The sequence below is a fragment of the Myotis lucifugus genome, unplaced genomic scaffold (genome assembly GCF_000147115.1).
Source record: "Myotis lucifugus unplaced genomic scaffold, Myoluc2.0 scaffold_8, whole genome shotgun sequence".
Taxonomy (NCBI): Eukaryota; Metazoa; Chordata; class Mammalia; order Chiroptera; family Vespertilionidae; genus Myotis; species Myotis lucifugus.
In genome coordinates, this window is record NW_005871056.1 from 4,627,210 (window position 1) to 4,653,402 (window position 26,193).

At 41.7% G+C, this 26,193-nt stretch overlaps 1 protein-coding gene across 2 annotated transcripts in view; it reads right to left on the reverse strand.

Moving 5' to 3' along the window:
* CPNE4 (copine 4) overlaps nucleotides 1-26,193 on the reverse strand; it is a 348,126-nt gene that overhangs the window by 114,176 nt on the left and 207,757 nt on the right. For both annotated transcript variants that reach the window (XM_014450787.2, XM_006083699.3), the window contains one exon: nucleotides 13,633-13,812. In XM_014450787.2, the coding sequence (XP_014306273.2) occupies nucleotides 13,633-13,812 (180 nt within the window). The remainder of the gene's footprint in view (nucleotides 1-13,632; nucleotides 13,813-26,193) is intronic.

Below are 26,193 nucleotides of genomic sequence, written 5' to 3' on the forward strand. Positions count from 1 at the left end.
AAAGATATCCATGTTCTAATCCCTGAAAGCTGTGTATATTACCTTAAAATGGCAAAAAGGGGGATCTTTGCAGACGTAACTAAGCTAAGCATCTTAAGATGGGGAGTTCACCCTGGATTATCCATGTGGACCCTAAATGCAATCATAAGTGTCATTATAAAAGGGAATTGGGGGAGATTTGATGAGATAGACAAACAATTGAAATATGAAGACAGAGCAAAGAGAGATTGGAAGAGTCTAGATTTTTGGGGTGATGTGGCAATAAGCGAAGGAATGCCATCAGTCACCAGAGGTTGGAAGAAGCAAGAAATGGATTCTCTCTCAGGGCCTTCAGAAGGAGCAAAGTCCTGCCGACACCATGATTTCCGTTTTCACCCTCTAGAACTACAATACAAATTTCTTTAGTTTTAAGCCATCAAGTTTGTGATAATTTGAAGTAGTAGACATGAAAAACTAAAACTGACTTGCCCATGATCAGGTTCAGACTCCTAGTAAAAGATGCAATGATGGCCACAGTGATGACTGATTTGGGGGAAATCCCTACCATCCCATTTCCTGCCCCAATACTTCTGGGCAATATCACCTCACCTGGTAGACATCAGACCTGCTCAAGGTAAATACTCTGCCAGAAGAGCCTTCTTGGTGCTATTCTCCCATCTTTGGGTCTCCTTTCTCCCACCTCTGACCCAAATACCCACACTCTTGTCTGAGCACAGAGCAACCCCTGGGAACTTTGGCCTCTTGTATGTCTTTTTTTTAAATTTTATTTTATTGCTTAAAGTATTACAAAGAGTAGTACATATGTCTCATTTTTTCCACCACTTTTGTATGTCTTATCAATAAAGGGAAGCCTTAAAAAATATTTTAAAGAGCATGAAAAGAAAACCCCTTTAAGGACTATGCTTTGTCTTTTGCTATTTCCTCTGCCTAGGATTACCCACATCTTCTCCTCTTAATTGGCAAATTGTATTCATTCTTCAAGATCCACAATTCCACATTAGAAGTTGGGGATAGCTGCTGGGATAGGGGTGGGGAACCTTTTTTCTGCCAAGGGCCATTTGGATATTTATAACATCATTCATGGGCCACACAAAATTATCAACTTAAAAATTAGCCTGCTATACTGTATCTGGTAAAACATTTAATTAACTCCTCCCTACTGCCTTGGCAGGGCCAGACCAAATGATTTAGTGGGCCTTATATGGCCGGAGGTCCAGATGTTCCCCACCCCTGGAGAAGACAAGTGAAGTTGCCTGTGGGACTGAGAAGAACTTTTCCTTTGCTTCTCACACTGTGTCCTCCCCTTCTTATCCTATGTGGCCCCTTTGAAGCAGCAGCAGCAGCAGTAGGACCTGGAAACTTGTTTCTCAGATCCCACCCCACCTACTGAGTCAGAATCTGCGTTTTAACAAAATCCCTAGGTGATCTGCATGCACATTACAGTTGAGAAGCACTGAGCTAGAAAGTGAGAACTGCATGTAGACAATTTTAGTTCAATATGATCAGATTTAAAAGATTTATAGTAAAGGAATTTTAAATGAATCTGTTCTGCTGAGTTAGACTTTTACTAATGGGTAAATGTGTAGGAAGCAAGGAAGGTACAATATTGAAACATTCCCAGACATTCAGGGGAGAGGACATAAAACATGAGTATGGGTGGATATAAATTTTATGTAAATTCAGTACAAGTCTCACTCCCCAGTGGAGACCCACAAAAGAACCACCCTAGGGAGAATGATTCAGAATGACAGGAGCATTGGGTAATCTACTAGTTTGGGCTTCCTGTCTTAAGCTTTCTATTAAGCAGGGTTCTAATTACTTCAAGTCTAATTACAGGCTTTTACCCTTTCTCTGACTTCATTAGCAAGGGTTGTAGTGGAGGAAAGGAGAGTCTCTGAGAGGGATTTAAGGACTGCTATGCCTTAATTATCCACCTTTGCCTCTGATGATGGGGGTGAGGCCCCATCATCACCACAAATGACCTAGCTCAGTTATTAATCAGAAGCCACCATCCCCCCACCCCCGGCCCCCCGCCCAACACCCAGTCACAACATGTGGCACTCAAGAGAAAGAGGAAAGAGCTGCATCTCCAAGCAGACTAATGCCCAGGGTAGAGCGTTTTGTCAGGTCAAGGGCACATGAGATCTGAATGAGATGGATGATGCAGGCTTTACAGTTGTTTCTTCCTAGTGATCGTTGTCTAAATCTTGCTTTGAAAATGCTGGCAAATGTTGCAGACTGGCCAAGGCACAGAATTGCTCGGCCTGCAATAGTAGGGATGTGGTCTGAGAGCCAGGAGGCCTGGTTTTAACTCCTGGCTCCCCCACTTAGAAATGATGTGCACCTAAGCAAGTGGCTTTGAGGTTTAGGTGATTAGCAGGAAAACGAAGAAATACAGGTACTTTTCCATCAGGGGTTTGTGAGGATTAAATGAGATCATTGCAAAGTCTCAGCATAGCGTCTGGCAGTGTGTAAGAGCAGTTCTTCTGCCCTCTGCCTGGAACACTTTCCTGGATGTCTTTCCATGAAGAATGCTCGCATTTTATTCTGGCCTCTCCTTAGAAAGGGCTTCCCTGACATTCCTATCCAAATTAGCACCCACCCCCTTCCCACCTCTCTCTTCCTATCCCAGCTGGTTTTCCTTCCTAGGGCTATTACTATCTGTTATTATATTACGTAGGAATAGGTAAGCTCCATGAGAGTAGGGCTTTGCCAACATTGTTCATGGCTGAGGCAGCACTATTTGAAGAGTGTCTAGCATATCCCAAGTGCCCAATAAATGAATGAATGAACATATGCATATGTATTTGAAGAAGTCAATATATGTATATTAGCTTTTCATGATTATTGTCTGCATTAAATGCATCGTTCATTGAATGAATGAACGACTGGATGGATGAATGCATTCATATCAGTTATTTCCATCTGATTGTTAACCTGAACTGGTAAGTGAGCAACAGGTCTCTAATGAGGGAAGAATGAGGTCAGGGGTATTTCAGATAAACACTCACAAGTGGGGTATCTCTTTGCCGGTGGATGTCACGGGGCTTCCTGAGCTGGGAGGGAGAGATTTTTGAGATATCAGAGTCAATTTATCAACTTGCGGGAAGGTTGCTTCTGTCTTGACCTCTCTGAGCAGTTTTACAGTGATAGCATTTAGGTAGAATTGCTACTCCACTTTTTTCAATCTGCAAAGGGTTGTGGAAATTGAACACAGTGTTGTAGGCAATGTGGCATAAGCGGGAGGCAGGTATTGATATCAGATCAACTTAGGTTTGAATTCTAGCTCTACAACTTTCTGTCGGCACGATCGCAGATGAATTAGTTGAGCTCTCAATGCCTAGTTCTTGATCTATCAAGTGGAGACACACTGGCTTCACTGAACACAACACCATGGCTACAGCAAGGTCCCAGAATACCAGCCTTCCTCCCTTCTACTGACCACTTAGGAGAAAAATCAGTGGGAAGACTTGGGAGATTTGTAAAGGCATATGGACATTTTTCTTATTAAGTACATGAAATGGAAGCTCAACGTTAGTACAGTTTAGGAGTAAGGGAGGAAGAGCTTAGCACTCTGAATTTGAATCCAAATACCTATTGTTGCATCTTGGCTTTGCCATGTCAGGAGATGTGTAATCTTGGTCTATTGGTGATGATGATGATGATAACGTTGATAGCACCAAGCTCATAAATGCCTGGCACATGATCAGCTTTTAGTAAATGTCAGTTAGGAAAAGGACCTATTATCACAAAGGGACCATCAATTATATTGTTCTAATTGGGACACTTTTGAAAATGAAAGGGGACAGTGCTAATAATGAAACCACAGCAATAGGTATTAACTGGGATAGCCTAGCCCTTGGTGAATGGAGTCCTGGTTTACCCTAAAGTTGTTACCAGGATAATCAACATGGAAGAATGGATCCCCTCCTTGGATATATTGAGCAGAGGACCAGAGCATCAAAGAGCTGACCTTGGCTAAGCTCAGCACTGCTTTTCTCTTCCTCCCCAATTCGAGCTATTCTGATTCCACTGGAACCCCACAACAAATAGACTGTAATACTGGCTTGAATCTCATTGGAGAGAGAGAGGTTTGAAGAATTTCCGCTCCTTTGTTCTTGATGACTGGCTTGGGAATGTGTGCAAACCTCAGGCTCCCGGAGGCAGATGCCAAGGAAGAGGGGATGAAGCATATAACCAGCTTACTCGGGGTCTCACCCGACCTGCCCTGGTGCACAGAGATGCCCCAAAGGTTCACATTCCATCCAAAACATAGTTAATGAATTCACACCTGCCCTCATTTTGTCCTTAAATCTGAAACCAAGACTCCTGGGAGTGATTGTGTAACCCAAGCAGTTATTGTTTTTTTTCTCCCCTGAACTTTATTAATAAAAATATTCTCTTTCCCTAATTAGGTTTGAATTGGAGATTCTAGGCTTTGGGCTGGGCGGGGCGGGGGGGGGGAGGTCCATGCAGTTCTATGGATGCTTCCTTAACCTATTCCTTATTAATGTTCCCAGCCCTCCGGGGTCTCTTCTGTAATCAAAAATAGTGTTAAAAACAATCAGCATCAGACTACCCACGCAAAGCCTTCTCCCTGGGGGCAGTGCTGTGGGGACCCAGCTTTACCTGCGGCATCTGTAAAAAGCTCTCTCAAACACCTAACAGAGCACAGCCTCACAAATACCTCAGCCAAAGCATTTCCCCCAAATTCCCCAAATTAGGATCCTTTGCATGTTTCGAAGTTCTTCATATGTTTAAGAATCGATACAATACTTAAGTGTCATACTCCTCTACCTGAATATGAGTTCCCTGAAATCAGCAGGCAGGTTTTATTATGTTTTTACTAGTATTTACTAGTATTGTGGAAACATGTCCTCCTACTCCTGTGGTCTGTGAAGAAATGGGTTCTTTAAGAGCTGGTACCGTACCCCCCCCTCCCCACCCCCTTTGGAAGAGAAGACATAGTTTAGTCTTATGATACATTGGATACTCAGAAATGTTTATGATAATCAGCAACTAAATTTCATAAGTAGCCTAAACTAAACAAACAAACAAAATTTGCAAGTTCTAAAATAATTAAAATAACTTTATAAATAGTTAAAAACCTTATTTTTGGTAAATAAAAATAATTGGTGGAGAATTAAATTGGGGGCCACTGTATTATTTTGTGAATTGAGTTTTTGGTTAGTTGGCATATTGAGGATTTAGTTTTTGGTACTATAGTGTCTCATGCTTCAAGTACAGAGTATTTTTGTATGAGGCACTCAAGGATGCTAACTGAGAAGGTATAGCAAGACAAAGTTTGCAGGGAAAAGGCAAGGACTAAATTATGGGAGGGCACACGTAAACACCATGGAGACAGGGTGCAGAGTGGATTTTTCCAGTTAGTCATTCTGAGTGGGTGACAGGGATTGGAATGAAAGCTGGTTGGGAGCTTTGGTAGAGACCCGGGAGCTGCTTTCAAACCCAAGTGGCACCCAGCTGGTGTGGCTCAGTGATTGAGCGTCACCCTATGAACTAGGAGGTCACGGTTTGCTTCCTGGTCAGGGTACATGCCCAGGTTGCAGGTTGGATCCCCAGTGTGGGTCGTCCAACAGGCAGCCAATCAATGATTATCTCTCATCATTGATGTTGCTATCCCTCTCTCCCTCTTCCTTCCTCTCTGAAATCAATAAAAACATATTTAAAAAACAAAACCAAGTGGCATATGTGGCTCCTTGTATGGGTAGACAGGTCCAGAGCACACTGGTGGGGTGAAATGGGGGCCAACTACCCTGAACCATCCTGGTTTAAAAGGTTGGGACCACAACAAACATCAAGAGTTGCTTTTCAGTAGTGACATATCAGTCCTTGCAAATTCTCACCCAGGTCCAGATCTCTTGCCCTTCTTCCATGTAATCATAAGGAGTTAGGAGAGATATCCTATTACTGTGAATGTATATGGAACAGGGTGTTAAACACAGGTCCATTTTAATTGCCATGAAACAGATCTTTTAAAAACTATCTTTGAAATTAAGTAGACATGAAGAATTGCTTTCCTGGGGAGGGGGTTCTTAGGGAGGAGATACGGTCTGCGGCTGAATGACATGCTATATCATAGATGAGAAGAGCAGGGGATGGGGTGGGGGTGGGAACAGGGAGCATTCTAAAAAGGGATGAGAATGCAGGGACGATGCTTATTTTCAGAGGCAAGGGGGAAAGGAAAGAGAGGAATGAGAATCATTGACTATTGAACTGTTAAGAACTTAGAGATTAATCAGAACAAAACGTCCCTCTATAAAAGAGGTCACTACATCAGAGAGGTTAAGCACGCTGCCCAAGATCACACAGGGCGTTGGTGGCAGATCCAGGACCGAGGGCTCAAGACTCCCATCCAGGATGTCAAAAAGGAGATTTGAAGGTACAAATGGTGGACTCCAGAGAAAGCAGAGGAATTTTCCTAGGATCTGAGTTCTAAGAAGATTACTTGTCTGACAAAGATAGCAGAGAAAAAGACAAAAAATAATTAATTGTTCTCCTCGGAGAACTAAAGGCTTGCTCAGTCACAATCATTCTATGTGAATCCCGCCCACCAATGAACAGACAGCAGTCAGCATGGGAAGCAGTACTACTTCCCAGGATTTCTCAGCCAGTTCCTGGGAGCTGAGGCTATGGTATTGACTTGTAACATAATTTATCACTCATGGAGCTTCTGCTTACTCTAATTCTGCAAAGGAAAAGCTTTTCCTGTGAGAAGCAGAGGTAAATGAGTTGCCAGGGTAACGTGTAAAATTGACTTCCCTGGGCAGTCAGTTTTATGCCATGAAGATATTAGATGTTATGCAACAAAATGCCAACCTGAGGAATCACACTTTGGCCATGACACAGTTTGGATAACAGCCTCTTCACTGTCATACCCAGTGTACTCCAGTTGGGTTCACCCCAATCTGAGGCCAAATTTCCACTGATCACTGACAGCTTGTGGTCTGGGCATCCTTCAAGGGGCCATTGTGGCTGATGCAACCCTAACACTCACCTGTGTCAGGAAAGGAACCTGCAGTCTGGATAATAGGCCTTCAGCTACATTTAGTGGATGAGAGAGCAAACTCCAGAAATCTAGACCTTCGCCAAGAACATAAGCTCAAAGCCATGTCCACAGTCCTTTGTGGGACTGTCAACTTTATGAAACTTGTTTTTCCTGCTCTCCAGATGTTCTCTTTGTCCTCCTTATTTTCTCCAGACAATTGGCCCAACTATTAGTTCTTTCACAATGAAAGCTAATGATACAGTGTCCAATACTCATTAGCATTCCTCTCCCCAAGGCTTGGGGGGTAATGGTTCCCAAAGTGTGGCCCCCATCCCCATCACTTAGAAATACAAATATTGGGTCTCTCGCTAAATCTTCTGAATCAAGAACTCTGGGGGAGGGGCCCAGCCCTCTGTGTATTTATACATCTCTAGGAAATTCTGATGCAGTTCAAATCTGAGAACAGCTTCTCTGAGGGAAGATGGTACATGAGCTCTCTCGGGAATGAGGGTCAGAGACCCCAGACAGTCTAAGATTACTTCAAGGGGTCACAGATTTCCTGCTCCATGTATGAAAACAGAAAGAAGGACATTCTTGGTTCTTTAAACAGATGTTCTCTGAACTTTGAGGGGGGCGGAATACATGAAAGAAGAGCCACATGGCAATGAAGAGAGGAGGACTTGGCACAATTATAACTGTCCTCCAAGGCATGGAGAAGGGAAGGGACTGAGGTACAGTGAGTGCCTAGCCTAGTGGCTGGTAAATAAAAGGACCCATAGAAAGTTAGCTGCTGTATTACTTTATTTTTTCAGACTCATTGGCCACTGTATCGGTACATGAAGGGGTAGAATAAAATTGGGATGAATGAAGCAGTTAATAAGCAGTGAAAGAAGAAAAAGTCATTGTATTACAGAAGATCAGCTGGCTGTTCTACTTGGTGAGGGGCCATGTGTCTCCTTGACATGCCCTCTGTTGGGGGCAGCAGGCTTGGCTCCTGGTCTCCCTTTGGCCAACAGAAATCCAAGGATTTCTCCACGCTCAGCCAGAAGGAGACACAGCTTTCCAAGCGCCCTGCATCCCTGTGATTTGCCCCCCTCAGCCATCTGCCGAGAACATGCAGTTCTGCCTTGAGTGCTCTTGGGGGACGTGAACCTTCCTTTGGCATAATTGCTCAGTGCTAAGTCACTTGCTGTGCTTGTACCAACTTCATGGTCAATGCCAATTGCTAGCATGCCTGGGGCTGCTATTTTCCTTCCCAAAAGGCCATGAGTCCTGCTGTTTCGCATGGCAGAGTGAGAATGTGTCAATCGCAGATGGACAGAGCAAGGACCTGTAGACAGCTTTGAGGAAACAGGCTTTGAATGTGTGACTGCTGCCTGGGTTTGGGGAAGTCACTTTCTCTCTCCTTTTCAGCATCAGTTGTGACCAGATAGGAATTGGAACACTTGCCCCTGATTTGAAACCATTTTTACTTGAAAATAGTCTGAGAAAAGTAAATCAATCTCTCTGTCTCTCTCTGTCTCTCTCTCTCTCTCTCTGTCTCTGTCTCTCTCTCTCTCTCTCTGTCTCTCTGTCTCTCTGTCTCTCTCTCTCTCTCTCTCTCTCTCTCTCTCTCTCTCTCTCACACACACACACACGTACACTGAATCCTTTGATTAAATAAAGTACTCATGTTTGAGGCAAAATAAGTTCAGTTTTACTAATTGTCCAGGACATGAGTGTTCTGTCATAATGTGTTCATGCTTTTTATTGCCACCTTCACTCCTTAACAGCAATGTTGGTCCCTACGAGTGTCAATTTCCCCACCATTTCCTTGATTCTTACCACCTTAATAACAGTTTCCATATCCGGAGAGCTCTCTCTGTGCCAGGGACTCTGCTAAGCACCTTATATGTATTTTGCTGATCTTTACAATAGTTTTTAAGGCCAGCATTACTATTATCTCCATTTTGTAAATGGGGAAACTGAGGCTTAAGTAGCTACAGGAATATGCTCTAGACCAGCCGTGGGCAAACTACGGCCCGTGGGCCGGATCCGGCCCGTTTGAAATGAATAAAACTAAAAAAAAAAGACCGTACCCTTTTATGTAATGATGTTTACTTTGAATTTATATTAGTTCACACAAACACTCCATCCATGCTTTTGTTCCGGCCCTCCGGTCCAGTTTAAGAACCCATTGTGGCCCTCGAGTCAAAAAGTTTGCCCACCCCTGCTCTAGACATACAACTTGAGAGCAGCTGAGCTGGGATTTAATGCTAGACCCTTAGACTTCCTAGCCTAATGTATACTTGAGCATTACAGAACTGTGCCTGAGGTCTGACCACACCATTCCTAAGGTTGTTCAACAGTTCCTACATCCAGTCATTCCCTGTCTAACTAAGCAGTACAAGGAGTTTAAAGAAGAAAAATGTTGATGGTTTTTCTTTTTGCTTGATCACACCAGAGAGAACAACTTTAAAAAACACAGAGAAAAACTCATTCATACCAAAATGTCAGAATCTTTGAAACTATGGAGGTTAAGAGTACTGCTTGCCCTTCACAAAGATCTCATTACAAATGCATGTATCTGGTATGTTATTCTACACATAGAAACACCCAACAGAAGTTTTTGAATTTAAGACAACATCAAGTTTACACTTTTATGTGAGAGTAGAGACGTTCTTACATACTCAATGATTTTTTTAAAAAAATCCTTTATGATTTGTTTATATGTTCAATAAATTTCCCTCCAAAAATAAAACTAAAACATTCTTATTGATGGATCTCACTCCTTCCATGCTACCAATGACCACCTTCAGGGAGTTAGCTCCTAAATCTCTTATCATCTCCAGACCCACGTGGTCAGCCACCAATTTGTGACCTGGTTTCTCCATACACATCCCGAGCTTAACATGCCAGCATCACATTCTATTCCCCAACTCACTCCTCAATCTCATATGACTTCACCAGTAACCCAAGCCAGTAACCTAAGCCAGGTATCTCAGTACTCCTCCTCCCTCAACTCATCTCCAAGGCTTGTTGATTCTGACCTTGGATGAGCTCTTCTCTGGCTCTCCTCTTCTCAACCTCCATGACCACTGCCCTCTTCATCTCTTTCCTGTTACTGCACTAGTTCCCTAACTGATTTCCCTGCCTCCACATACGTCCTCCCCATCCACCCTTCACGGGAATGCCAAAGTGATCTTTCTAGTACATACATCCAATCTTGACCTTTCCCTAGTTCAAACTCTTCAGGGCCTCCAGTGCATTATGTCCACCATGTTCTACAAACGTTAGAGAAAGGTATTTAAAAGCCTCATGGTCTGGCTCCTCCTCTCCTATCTAGACTCCTCTATCCCTTTCCCATGCTCATATGATCAACTGGATATGTTGATGTTCTCTTTCATCCTTGTGCTGCTATGTCTTTGTGTGTGCCAGGAGAATCCTTGTCTTCTCACCGCCCCTGCCCTCCCCACCGCCATCCCTGGCCTTTTCTCTGCTGGTGAATTCCTACTCATCATTTAGAGATTCAGTTCCAGACTCATCTTTTTTTTGTAAGATGATCCGTCAGTAAGATTCCCATGAGGCAGAGATGTGTCTTTCCCCCACAGGCCTTGGGAAACACCCCTAACGTAGCACTTAGTAATATGCATGCTAATTGTTTATTTCCTAGTCTGTTTCTCCAGCTAATGATAAGCTCATCTGGGGTAGGGCTTCTGTCTTTTTCATCTTTGTATCTCTAGTACCTAGCATGGTACTTGGCATAGCTAGGGCACTTGCTAAATGCTTGTTGAAAAAAATGAATAAATAAATGAACCTTATGTTAAAAAAATTTTTCAAAGTTAACTAATCAATACATTTGACTTGAACATTTAAGATATGTAAAACATGGTGTTCCATTAGACACAAAGAAGTGCTAAATGTGGCCTTGGCCTTAAGAAACTTGTAGACTAGGTACGGGGACCAGATAAATATGTATAAAACTAAATGTTAATTACAAGAGAAATTATTTAATAAACTGATAAAAAGTATATTCTCAACGCAATCCAGAATGAGTTGCTAAATGAATGAAATGAAGACAGTTTACAGGATCCTGAAGTTTGGCCTGGGAAAGGGGATCTATAATTTCCCCACCTGCTTGGACTGTGTTCCTCTTTCTTCTCACCGGATGCACTCTCCTCTCCTTTCAAGTTTCACTGTACATATCCTTCCCATCAGAGGTCTTCCAGGACCTCCTCTCCACCTGATGCCATTCTCTTAATGTTTGGTCTCCTATTCTATTTGTCTCCTTAGCAAGAATTATAATGGTTGTAGTTTAATTGCTGGTGTAATTATTTGCTTCCCTCTCTATCCCCAACTAGACCCTGAGCTGCTGGAGGGCAGGGACAATGTGTTTCGGCTCACCTCTATATATTGGCACCAAGCACAACGCCTGGCACAAAGTAGAGGGTCCAGGACTTGATGAGGTTTGTGAGAGACTAAAGATGTAAGCGTGAGGGTCACCTGCATAGACAAAATGATCAAAGCTTTGGATGAAAAAGATCATTTATTGACAGGACGCTTACATGGATCTACATTTATTTCTTGGGACAGGATTTGACTTTTATGCATAAGGGATACCCATCATCTAGGGAAAAACTTGGAGTGGCTCATTTATGTCTCTAAAAGATGCCATTTTAATCACCTTTTAAATTTATTTATACATTACAGAGGTCCACTTTAAGCTCATTCATTTACTCATTTATTCATTCAATGGCTACTTTTTGGATGCTGTGCCTGGCAGGACCCTGGAACTATCTGCCATCAATTCTGTTCAAAAGCCACAAGAGAGTTTATATTTGTGAAATATATGCTAGGTTCCCCGTCTGCCTCCCCTCAGCCATACTTCCACGTTGGGCTTTTGGCTTTCATTCAAGGAACAAGGAAGAATCCTATGAAAGTAATCACTATACTCGCTGGAAATGGGTAACTGAGGACACTGTCTATCTTGTCCCTCCGTGTTCACCTGGGAGACATTTCTTTTTAGCGATAAGTGGCATGAGGCCTGGTAAAAACAAATAAAGAAACCACATGCATATGTGCCCTCTCTCTACCAGGCAGACTTTTATCTCCACATGGAACCGATGCTGGTTTTACGGAGTTAGAGGCTCATATAATTTGGAATCCTTCTTTGAGAAAAAAAAGCACAAAACTACAAATAGAAATGTAACACAGAGCCTTGAAGAAATCCACAGGAGAAAGGGGCTCTGAAGTTCAGCTTCACTGGTTTCACAGTAAATCAGCGTCTGACCTTGGTTCAATGAAACTGGTGTCCTCCGCCCCTTCCCCTGCCACGGCTGTTCTGACCTCTCTGCCTTGTTTATCTTGCTTTCTTCTCCAACCCCTGAACTATAATTTTTTCAGCAGTTGGTCTCACAATGACTTCTTTGATTCTAGCCAGCAGAACGCTCTCCCTTCCCTGAAGGTCCACATTATTTACTCTTGCTGTGGCTTCAGGAGCATCATAAGTTGCTCTATTTGAGATGCATAAAGTATGCTTCTCCAGTCAGAGTGTCTGATACTTGGGCCCAGGGACTATGTCTCCATTTAGATCTTCCCCGAGCACCTACTAAAGTTCTGGGTACAGCAGGAAGGGAAGGGAAGGGAAATGGAAGGGTAGGTATTACAGAAGCAACATGATGGGATTCGGAGGGAGGCCAACCTGGTTCAAGTTCCAGCTCTGCCACTTTTTAGTGCGGTGCTTAAGCTGAACCTCTCTGCGCCTTGGTTTTCTCACTGACAAATATATACACTAATGGTTTTTACTTCATATCAGTGTTGTGAAGTTTAAGTAAAAGCACTTATTTGTTCACCAAATATCTATGTAGCCCCTGTCCTGGGCTATTTTGGGCACAAGAGGCTTGGAATACATGTAAATGCACAATATTCCCTGTGTGTGGGTTCTCACAGTTGAGTTGGGAGATGGAAATCTACAATGTATCAGGATATGGCTAACACAGACACACAACCAGAGCAGAGTAGGTTGTTAAAGTTGTTAAGTAAATGAAGGAATTCAGAAAAAATGATTAATTTTGCAAAATAGGTAACTCTTCACATATTTGTAGCACCATCCTTATGTAAATACTAGAGGCCCCATGCACGAAATTCATGCACTGGGGCGCGGGGCAGGGGGCGGGGGGTGGCGTCCCTTAGCCCGCTCTGCGCCCTCTTGCAGTCCGGGACTCCTCACTCCTTACCACCTGCCTGCTCGCTGGCTGCTCCTTACCGCTCGGCTTGCTGCTCCTTAGTGCTGCCTTGGAGGCGGGAGAGGCTCCTGCCACTGCCGCTGTGCTTGCCAGCTGTGAGCCGTCTTCTGAGGAGCGCACTGGCCACCAGGGGGCAGCTCCTGAGTTGAGCATCTGCCCCCTGGTGGTCAGTGAGTGTCATAGTGACCGGTCATTCTGGTCGTTCCACTGTAATGGTTGCTTAGGCTCTTATTATATAGATAATGGATATGACAGTGCATGGGAAATCATAAAATGTTGCATGTAGAAGAAAATAAAACCAAGAGAAAACAAGCATGGACTGAATGAGAGGAGAGAAAAAATGGGAGGAAGAAAGATCCTTCAAAGGCGAGAGGAAGGAAGGGACATCTGTTGACCCACCTGGCCAAGTGTGCACTCCATGCCACCAAGAAAGTCAGCCTCCTTCAGCCCATTGTGGTTGCTGCTGATGTCATGGACCTCAAACCGCAGGCGCTGTACCTCTTCAAAGTAAAAGTCCACAGTAAACAGTTTTGAATACACTGGGTTTATGCAGGTGCGAATCACCTCTGTTCTGTCAACCTGCAAGGAGAGAGGGAGAGAAAACCCATCAAGGATTAGGGCTTTTTATTATTAACCTTTAGGGAAATTAATTTTATGGTGCTTCACCTTCTTGCAAACCATAAATATGCTCCATCAAGTCACCATGGCAAGCAGTTCAAAAATCTTCAAGGAAGGACCCTCAGAGAATGAGCCATGTTTCAAGGAGGAAAGTCTTATTAGACGGGATAATCCGAAGCTTTGTATTTAAAGATTTAGTGTTGTTAGGTAATAGGCCAGCAAGATGGATCAATTATTAATGACTGCCTGGAGCCTTAGAATGACAAAGAGTCTGAGGGCACATGTGGGCTCAGGAGGAAAGAAATCGGTCATAGATTAGTGATGTCTGGTGGCACAGTAATGGTAAATGACTGTGTAGGTGCCCATTTTAGCCAATCTTACTCTATATAGGATATGTAACTCATAATTCCCGGCATAAAAAAGGCCAGGAAAATGGATATGAAGATAACTGCCTTGGTCTTGAGTATGCCTTACTTTGGGGTTATCATGTTTACTCAGCCATTTCGATTCTCTAGGCTTCAGTTTCTTTATCAACAAAATGAGAATTAGAGGATGAAAAGCCACATTCACACATGGCAACATGTGGTAACTGCCCTATTCGTAAGGGGCATTCATTCTCCAGTTTCCAACCTCTTCTCTCTCCATGAATTTCCCTGCCTAACCTCTAGACATATATTTGCAACATCTGGTCCATATTTGTAGAATAATGAGCATATAATAAGTTATTTAATTATATTCATATGGTATCTTTTGATAGAGAATTTCAAACTGATCCCTAAGAAATAATTTCTAGATGGATCTGATATCCTTAAGACACAGACAAGGAACCTTCTCTCCTGTCGATGGAAGAATAGAGTCAAAGGCAGGCTTACTGTCCATCCAATTCTAGTCTATTTCCCTCTGCTTTAACCACCCCAAATGGCACAAATGGCTGATTTGCACCGACCCTTCTGCTTTTCTTCCCACTTCTTGATTTTCAAATGATGATCCCACATGGGTATAAAGTTCACAGTGGCATCAAGCCATGCAGCTCAGACAGACTATCCAAGGCAAGCTCCCAGCATGCAACACTGAATGACGAGGTGTTTTTGAAGAAAATGACTGGTTGGAAAGAAATTAAGCAATACACATTGGCATTGCCAAGGTAGGTAATTTCCAAAGATAATCTCAGGGCCAGTAAAAATCCTAACAGCACATCGGTTCTCAGGAAAAGAAGGAGAATGATGATAGAAGACACGCTCTCAAAACCAAATGCTTATTTGAAAGATGTTTCAAGCCCTTCTGCATCCTAGCCATAATGGCAGATGATGATCTTTTCTGGAGACTGAAGCCAGGTTGAATCTGAGCAACAGAGCCTAAGGTAGCTCATGTTTCTCCTTGAGATGTGATAAGGTCAAGGTGATCGTTTCCAAAAGGTTGTCCACTGACTGATGTACTAGTTATATCAGAATCAAGCAAGCAGCTTTCTGTAAAACTCAGATTCCTGTTTCTTCCCCCAGCAATTTTGATTCAGTAGTATAAGGTGGGCATATCAGAGATAAAACGGAGGTTCTGAACACTGACCAACCCAATCCAGTTTGGATTGTGTAGAGACAAAGTCAGTATGTCTTTAAGAAACAGTTCAAAGCTATGCATATAATGACTGTCTGGTTCTTTAGCTTATAAGGGCTGCTGGAACCAGGGGTGATGAACATCTTGCCCGAGGGCCTTATACAGCCTGCCAAATCATTTGGTCTGGCCCTGCCAAGGCATTAGTGGAGAGTTAATTAAATGTTTGAACAAATATAGCAGGCCAATTTTTAAGTTGATAATTTTGTATCGCCCATGAATGATGTTATAAATATCCAAATGGCCCTTGGCAGAATAAAGGTTCCCCACCCCTGCTAGGCAAAGGAGATGAGGTTGTTGGGAGGTAAGCACTAAACAATGTGATGCTATTAGTGGGGAGAAGGTGAAGGCAGGGACCAACACCAGTGCCCGTCACTGAACGGTCTATGGTTTCCCGGGGAAGTACAAGTCCCTATCCCAAGGGCAGCAGAAGCCGGTGAAGAATGACATGGATGGCCAGAGAGACAGGATGCCTCCAGGGCAGGCGTATAATTAGGCATTCCTTCAAACTGATATTCTTTAAATATCTCTGCAATATTCATTTAGTGAGGATAGGAAGAAAATTAATTTTCTCTGAATAAAGAAGGGGTAGCTTTCTTTATGTTAAAAAATAGAAGAGTTATTACAATTTTTCAAACCATATAACTTCCAAGGGGACATATTAATCCACATAAAATTGCGATAATAAAGTCAAAGCACTGAACCACCAGAATTGAATAGCATTATTCAATTTCAGGATTTCGGCTACTTGTGGCTGCTGATTTCAAGTGATTGCCTATAGTTGCAACAAATATATTGTGAGTCTCAAAATCACTCAACAGAGAGAGGTTGGTGCTAGTGAGATATGACTTTTTTTTAAAACAGTTTTTAAAAAAATATAGTTTATTGATTTTTTACAGAGAGGAAGGGAAAGGGATAGAGAGTTAGAAACATTGATGAGAGAGAAACATCGATCAGCTGCCTCCTGCACACCCCCTACTGGGGATGTGCCCGCAACCAAGGTACATGTCCTTGACCGGAATCAAACCTGGGACCCCTCAGTCCCCAGGCCGACACTCTATCCACTGAGCCAAACTGGTCAAGGCAAGATATGACTTTTATTTGCCCATAAGTGATTTTTCTACTTCCATAGGACGAAAGTTCTTTAACATTTGTTGGTTATAGAAAGAGTCCCATGTGGAATCAAGTGTATGTGATATGTCTACATGCTGAGGATGCACCACTTCTGGGGGCCTGGCTGACCTGCCACATGGACTGGGGGTTCCTGCCCACCAGCTTCTAAAACTGAAAACATGTCTGATATTGGCAGCCTTTGCTTCTTTAACTTAAAAAACCCTGGGCAGAAGCTGGTGAAACATTTGTCTAGCCTAGTGGTTCTCAATGGAGGTGATACTCCCTTTCCAGGGGACATTTGGAAATGAGTAGGAGTGTTTGAGGTTGTCACGATGAGGTGACATCACTGGATACTAAATATCCTACATTGTGGACATTAATCCTGATGAACACAGAAGTCCACATCCCTCAGTGCTAGTAGTTCTCTATAGGTTCAACCCACCTTCCACCCCAACTAAACAAATAGAGAAACTTCTCCAAGGGCTCTTTGGTTGTCAGAACAAGCCACATGAAGAGACTTATTAGCCAAGGGAGGAACAAAGAGTGAGATCCTCTCAATGAGAAACTTTGGAAGTCACCCCGTTTCAAGTAAAATAATTTTTGTGGGAATAACACACTTCACGAACTGACTCCTTAGGAAATCATTTCGACCTCTGCCTAGTAAATGATTTCATTCCTTCTTGAAATGGATGGCAAGTTGGGTGGTGACTAAAGGAGATGGTAACTTTTCTGCTCAGGCAAAGAAAGGGGTGAGAGAAAAAATGATGAACTTTTATTGTACACATTCTTACCTTCCCACAGAAGGCATTTACATGTTATCTTCCATTCTTACTGTCATTAACTTTAAAATATATTTTTATTTCACAATTTAACATATTTCAAGTTGGAATGCATGTTATAATTGATGATATGCCATTGTTTAATTGGAAGTATTTTTTAACTGGTAATACATCAAATAGTGTTTCATTTTACCACTGATTTATCATTTTACCAATGATTCTATTAAATTTGTCACCCTCATTTTGCAGATGATAACATAAAACTGCATCAGAAAAGCAGTGGCAAAAGCAAGTCTCAAACCTAGTCTGATTCCAAAATATATGCTCCTTCTACCATGCCATTTATTACAGGCTGAATAATGTCAAAGTTTAAATGTTGAGATCTGAATCCTCAGCACCTTAGAATGTAACCTTATTTGGAAATAGGGTTGTTCTAGAAGTAATTCATTAATTGTAGTCATACTAGGGGAGGGTGGTCCCTGATGTGATATGACTGGTGTCTGATAAAAGGGGAAATTTGGACACACACACACACACACACACACACACACACACACACGAAGATGCCATTTGAACATGAAGAAAGGTACTGGAGTGATAATGTGCTTACAACCCAAAGAACCCCAAAGATTGCCAGCCAACCACCAGAAGCCAGGTGACAAGCAAGGAACATAGTCTTCCTAGTGTCCTCAGAAGTAACAAACCCTGCCAACATCTGATCTCGGACTTCTAGCCTCCTAAACAGTGAGACGATACATTTCTGTTGTTTAAGCTATCCAGACCAGCGGTCACCAACCGGGTGGTCCGCGAGGTCCGAAAGGTTAGTGACCACTGGCAGCGGTTGCCAACCAGTGGTCTGCAGGCCACTGTGGTCTGTGAGGTCCAAAAGGTTGGCGACTGCTGAATTCCAGACTATGCTACTTTGGTATGGCAGTCCTATTCTCTCTCTCTCTCTCTCTCTCTCTCTCTCTCTCTCTCTCTCTCTCTCTCTCTCTCTCTCTCTCTCTCTCCCTCTCAAAACATCCAGCCTGGGACCTCTCAGACTTATCTCCAAAAAGGCACTCTTCACCCATGACATGATAAGACATTCAAGTGTCCTAGTGTAAACTTAATAAGTAATTCAGAACTACAAATGCCTCTCTCATTATCAGTCCATTGAGACCTCCCTTCATCTTCCTGCTATACACTTAACCCCACTTTCAAGTAACAGAGCCTCTTGTGTCAGCTCGGTTCTGTTTCTGGAGCTCAAGGGATGAACCTGCTGGTGAGCCTGGAGCTAGATGGTCCTTTCACCTCCTGACATAGTCCAGGTGGACAGCCAAGTCACATCACCTTGACCAGGAGTGCGGTTCAGAAGTAAATGAAATAATCACCACCCTATGCCCACTTTCTGAGAGGTCTCTAATGCTAAGACATGAGTCCTGGTCCCCCTCTTCCTTTGCTGTCATTCCCTGCCCTTCTAGGCTGATGGCTCCATCCACACAGAGCCTGAGCCAACCCTGACTGGATGGGCATATCAGCAGGGGTCTCACATGTCTTGTTGTGCCGACCGCCTCTGTGTTCTCCACAGCTGTTCCTTTTCCCCAATGTGAATGCCCAGTTTGTGTGGCTTAGTTTTCTGATTCCTGCTCCATGTCTCACTGCCTTGAGCCCCAGCCCACTTAGCATGGGGGTCTTGTCACTCCACCAGTGCTATACAATGAACTTCTCATGATGATGGAATTGCTTATATCTGCACTGTCCAAAACAGTAGCCGCTAGCCAGACATGGCTATTGAGCACTTGGAATGTAGCTAGTGGGACCGAGGAATTTAATTTTAAGTCGGTGAGGGTGGGGCCCTCATGAATGGGATTAGTGCCTTTACAAAAGAGACCCCAGAGAGATCCCTTGCTCCTTCCATCACCAGGAAGAGGGCTCTCACCATACATCAAATCTGCCAAGGCCTTGATCTTGGACTTTCTAGACTCCACAACTGTGAGAAATAAATGTTTATTGTTTATAAGCCAACTATCTATGGTATTCTTCTATAGCAGCCTGAAAGGATTAAGACATCAGGTGATTTCGCTTAAAAATCTACCCAATAGCTTAAAACTCTTAACCAATACACAGTTAATGGTCCATATGTACAAACACATCAACAAAACAGAATATGTGTATTAATCATGCCTTTATGTTTTCTATATTTTCTATGTTTTGACACCTTGGGGCCTTGTTGGTCCTGAAGGGTCAAAGCTTAGAGATAGCAAAGAAGCCTGGACCAGGCATTCCACATGTAAACCAACCAAGCCAGAGACCACATCCCAACCACCTCCTTCATCCAGCTCTTACACTCTAGATCACCATTCCCCTGCCCTAACCAGGGCCAGGTATCAGCTAACTAGTCACCAACACTGTTCCCCAGAGCCCACTGAAATTGCTCAACCTAGCTAATCTAAACCTGCTAACTCTGCCGGACCCATTCCTTCTTATGAAAACCACAATAAAGGCTCTTGCCCATATTTTCTCCCACTCCTTTGGCCTTCTGACTCACCCCAGTGCCTCTCCATGTGGCCTTGTGTGGCATGTAGTCCTTCCTGTTTCTAGAGAACTCACTACAGACTTCTTCCTTTATGATGGTCATCTCCATGTCAGGGTGTCTTACCATACCAGATTAAAACAAATCCTGGGTACCCTTGAAAAAATTTAACTGTGGGCAAGTAGACAGTCTGATAGAGAAGGAACAACTAAAATGGAAATTTAGGAATTATTTTGGATTTAAATTGCTTTTTGCTGGCCCCTATGGTCAGTAAAAGAAAGAAGCTGATGTTTATTGAGCATCTACTATATGCTACTACACTTACATTACACTACTTAGGTCTCTGAACTCAGTAATATTGCAAGGTAGATACCATCAATATCTTCATTTTGAAGGTGAGGAAACTGACCGTTGAGGAATTTATTAAGTAACTTGCCCAAAGTTATACTTGCAGCTTCTGAGAGTGCTGAACGGGAGGCCAGGTTTTCTGTTCCATGTATGTATGTATGTATGTATGTATGTATGTATGTATCTATGTATGTATTATACCCCAGCTACCTCTCTTTACACCAAAGATGAAAATCAAAGCTGCCTTCCCTAATTCTGCTTCAAGTTAGCAAAGACAGAATGGGGAAGGATGTTTCTCATCTACCCACAGAACTAATTAGAGACTTGACAGATGCAAAAAGCACATTTATAACCAAATAATATGGGTACAGGATATGATAAATAAGGTACTTAAACTCTGTCCATTGTAGCTTCATATGGAGCTGGCCTGTGGCTGGTAGAACCAGGTGTTTTCCAGCCATGGTTTCAGGCAGGAACTCCTCATCTGTGCTGGGCTAAATGCATTAGCTCAGCTCCACGTGTCCGCGGGATCTGAGGCTTCATTCTTGGATTGCTTTTATTTTTCTCTCTATATGGGTTCCTAGGTCACCTCATCTGATCTCATAGTTTTAAATAAAATTAATAAATTGATGACTTCCAAACTTATATCTAAAGTGCAGATGTCCTCCCTGAACATCACATTCATCTAACTGGGCTGTCCCCATCCCCACCCTCGGGCAGCGGCACAGACATTCTGCCCAAGGGGAGAAGCGAGCCTTAAAGCAGCTCTGCCTGAGGGGGCTCCTTTGACTAGGAACATCGCCTGGAGAAGTTATAACTCAATGCTTTGTTGTTAAAAGCCATGGAGATCTTGGTGAAGAGCAATTAAGAGAGGGCTAGTTGTCTTCAGATCCTAATAGCAACAAGCTTCCTGGTAGACCAGCCAGAAATGAATAGAGAGAACCAAGGAGAGAGGCCAAGAGGAGCCCTCTGGGTAGGAAGGCTGTGGGCCTGCCCCAGGCTGCAGCGTCTCGGGAACAATCAGAGCAGGGCATAGGGCAGACTCAAAAACACCTCCGAAGCCACACAGAGATCCTTCAGCAAAACATGGAGGCCCTACTAGCTCAAGGAGATTAAGCACAAACTCAGACTAACGCTAGATGAACATGAAGCTTCTCTGACCTGGGGTGACTCCTACGAAGCTCTGCTTTAAAAATGAAATCAGCCCTAGCGGGGCTTGCTCAGTGGATTGAGCGTCGGCCTGCGGACTGAAGGGTCCTGGGTTTGATTCCGGTCAAGGGCATATACCTGGGTTGCAGGCTCAATCCCCAGTAGGGGGTGTGCAGAAGGCAGCCAATCAATTATTCTATCTCATCATTGATGTTTCTATCTCTCTCTTCCTTCCTCTCTGAAATCAATAATATATTTTTAAAAAATGAAATCATACTCATCCCTGATGTTCTAGAAGACGGTGCACAACAGAAGACGCTGCCCTTCCAGGACAGATTGGAGAGAGAATCTCAGAGCTACCACCCTGTTCCTCTATATAAGGCAAAACGGCAACTCCCTGAACACTGACACAGCCTCCCTCCCACCCTTCACCTTGCCTCCACTCCTACATACATGTCCAATGAAAGTATGAAAATCTAACTGGACAAGGAAATTCAAGCATAGACTCAACTGTCCACTCTGTCTCTCTACTTCACATTTCACAGGCATCTCAAACTTTACATGTCAAAACAAAGCTCCTCATAACCACTCCTGGCTTTCTAGGGAAAATTAGAAAAAAGATTTCCAAATTAACAAGGGGAAATGAATAGTAACTTTATCATAGTAGCAAAAATAAGGAAACGAACAAAAGGAAATAATAATGTTAAATAAGTAATAAACATAAACTAAGATGGAACGAACAAAATAAAGCATAATGCAGAAATGTAAATAGGCTAAAGACTATACAAAAACTGTCTTATGGCTTAATGTAGTTTACAAGAAACAGAGAAAATAATAAAAGTTAAACATAAAGGAATGAATCCAATGGGATAGCAATCTAAAGAAAGCAGGTTTAGTGGTATTAATAGCAAAGAAGATGGAATTTAAGGTTAAAGTATTTAACAGAGTAAACAGGTGCCATCCTATATAATAAAAGCCCAATAATATGCAAATTGACTGAACGGCAGAACAACCAGTCACTATGATGTGCACTGACCACCAGGGGGCAGACGCTCAACACAGGAGCTGCCCCCAGCCTGCAGGCCCCGACTGGCGGCAGTGGGGGGCCAGGCCAGCGAGCGGGCGGTGCCAGGCCAACCTCCATCACCCCACCGATTGCCCTGCAGATCGGCCATGATCACCTGCCAGGCCTAGGGACCCTACCCATGCACAAATTTTGTTCACCAGGCCTCTAGTGTAGTTATGTCTATGAAAAGATATGGGTCATAAACCAGAATATATACAAACATAAAAATCATCTATACATATGAAACAAACCCTATGCAAAATACTACAAAAATACAATCACTATGGGAGATTTCAATACACCTATCTCAGAATAGACAGATTTATTAGATAAACAATAAATAAGGCAAAAGAAGAATATACATATACATACTCTTATTTTTGTACTAGCCAGACATACATATATACATACATACATACATACACATATATACATACTTACCCTAATTGAGTAGGAGATTGTTTTCTTTATGTGTAGGGAACATTTATGTAAATTAACTTTATAATAAGCCTCATCAAGTAAACCTTAATAAAGTTTAAACACTAGAGATTTTATAGGATACATTCTCTGAAAAAAAAATCCAATAAAACTAGAAATAAAAACTAAAAAGTGACCAAAAATCTTATTTACTGTGAAGTTTAAAAACAAAATTCGTGGATAGTCTTTGTATTAAAGAGAAAAAAGACATTTCAAACAACCAGAAAAAGACTTCTCATCAAAACCTACGGGACTCAGAGAAAATTCTACTCTTTGGAAAAAGTGTAACCTTAAATGCTTTTACTACTAAGGAATAAAGAATAAAAATATAGAAATGATACTTATCATAAGAAACTAAGGCAACATTAAAATAAATCAGAAAAAAAGTAGGTGGAATTAATAAACATAAAAGTTTATATCAACAAAATAGAAGACAGAAATATAAATATGGGAAAGAAAGAGGAAATTTGGGAGGCGGTTCTTTGAAAATAATGTAAAATGAAAGGGATCAACACCTAGAAATCTGATTATAGATAAAAGAGAAAGTTAAACTGAACAATCATAGATGCAGGAAGGATTAAAAAAATATTACATGCAAATTATTTCCTAAAGGGGAAATGATTTTTAGCAAAATATAAATTACTCAAGCCTATCTCAGAAGTGGAAAACTTGAATAGACCAACAACTGTAGATGAGACTGCAAAGGTGATTCGAGATCTACCATTGAAAAGGGCAGGAGGACCAGATGGGTTCACAGCTGAGATTTATCCTAACCTTTATGGAATATATAATTAGGATGTCACCTCAACCGTTGTAGGCCATAAAAAAGCTAGACAGCTCCCCAGTTAATTTCATGGAACCAGCACACATTTATTACCAAAATCTGATAAAGAATGATAGGAAAATAGAAAAGTACACACCAACTTCATTTAGGAATGTAGATATGAAGTTCTAAATAAAACATTGGCAAAGGAATCCAGCAGTGTATACAAAAGTACATTCTGATCAAATAGAGTTTATTCCAGTGATGCAAATAGAGTTCAATATCAGATAATTTATCAGTTCAATTAACCATAATACATTAAAGGAAGGAAACTGTGTGATCATATCTATAGACACTGAAAACAATACAAAAGGCAAAAATGACTGGAAACCACTTAAATAACTAGGAGAAATAAAATCTGAATAGAAAACATAAGATAATAAAGCCATTTCAATTAAAGTCATTAATGAGGCAATAATGCCTGTTTTTACTATTTAAATTGTTTAAAAGGTTGTTTGAAAATATATAATAAAATTAAATAACTAGAAGCTACACTGAAAATTATAGCTAAAATGACCTTTTTAAAAAATTAATTACATGATAGTATACCTACAAAGAACTGAGACACTAATAAAATCTACCAATATTAATAAAAAAGTTTGATAAGGTGCCTGAAAATAAAATATAAGAATTAAATACAGAAAAATTTAAGAGCTATTGACTTCTCTTTATTTTAACAATAATAACACAGAAATGGAAATAGGAAAAATAGTCAATGGTGATAAAATATTTTTTTAAACTTAGATTCAATTTATTTTTAAATTGTATCTTTTTATTTTGAGTTAATTGTAGCTTCATATGCAATTGTAAGAAATAATACAAAGATATCTTTGTACCCTTTACTCAGTTTCCCCCAATAATAACATCTGACAAAACTATAGTGCAGTATTATAACCAGAAAACTGACATTGATATAAAATATTTCCAACACCACAAGGATGCCTCAGATTTCCTTTTTCATAGCCATACTCACTTCCCTCACACCCCCAACCCCTTTTTAACTGCCAACATTCATTAATCTGTCTTCCATTGCTATTATTTTTTCAATTCAAGAATGCTTGTTAAGCCCTAACTGGTTTGGTTCAGTGGATAGAGCGTCAGCCTGCGGACTGAAGGGTCCCGGGTTCAATTCCGGTCAAGGGAATGTACCTTGGTTGCGGGCACATCCCCAGTAGGGGGTGTGCAGGAGGCAGCTGATCAATGTTTCTCTCTCATCGATGTTTCTAACTCTCTATCCCCCTCCCTTCCTCTCTGTAAAAAGTCAATAAAATATATTTTTTTTAAAAAAAGAAAAAAAGAATGCTTGTTAAAAGGACTCAAATGGTATATAAGCTTTTGGGGTTGGCCTTCTTTACTCACCACAATTCTCTGGAGATTCCTCCAGGTTGTGGGTTTCTAGTTCCCATATACTGCTAAGTAGAATTCCATGATGGGGAAATGCACATTTTGTTGAACTATTCACCTATTAAAGAACATCTGGGTTGTTTCTAGTTTGTGGCTATCGCAGATAAAACTGCCAGGAACATTTGGGTAGAGATTTTTGTGTGTGTGAGCATAAGTCTTAATTACTCTGGGACAAATGCCCAGGAGTATAACTGTTGAGTTTCATGGTAGTTCCATGTTAATTTCTAAAGAAACTGAAAAACTTTTTCAGAGTGGCTGTATCATTTAACATCTTCATTAGCAATGAATTAGTGATCTAGTTTCTCCAAATCCCCCACAGCATTTGTTATTGTCATTATTATTTATTTTAACCACCCTGATAGGCATTTAGTGATATTTCAGTGTGGTTTGAATTTGCATTTCCCTAATAGCTAATGATGCTGAACATCTCAGACGCTTATTTGCCATTTATATTTTCTGTTTGATGAAATGATGCTTCACGTCTTTTACCCATTTTCTAATTGGATTTTGTTTTTTACTGCTGAGTTTTGAGATTTTTAAAATATACTCAGGATGGTCCTTTGTTGGATATGCAGTTTGCAAATAACAAGGAACTTTTCTTCCCACGTCCTAATGGCTTCTGATTCTTTGAGTTAGTTGATTCACATTTAGAGAACATACTGTGTTAAAATGTGTAACTTTGAACACAAGAAAATAGCTTCTAGCTGCAAGAGTGCAGTTGATTCTGTAGGTTAGGTGCTTCTGTGACATGAAGCTATGAGCCATGGCTCCAAACTGTACACCAAGGCACCACAAGGCATCACAGTGAATGCACAGCAACACTGGATATGTTCAAGAGAAATACAGGGATATTTTCTATCTATTGGCTAAATTGCAAACTACTAGCTCAAAGTAGTTTACGTTTTCATCATCAGATCATTACTACATTTCTTTTAATGTCATGATATCTTTGTGAAACTAGATTTTTGGCAGTTACTAAAATGTGGAACAGGAAATGAGAGTGGTGTGGTCCAATATGATTTCAAGGTGTGAGAAGTTGTGTAGTGCCCAAAAGGCACGT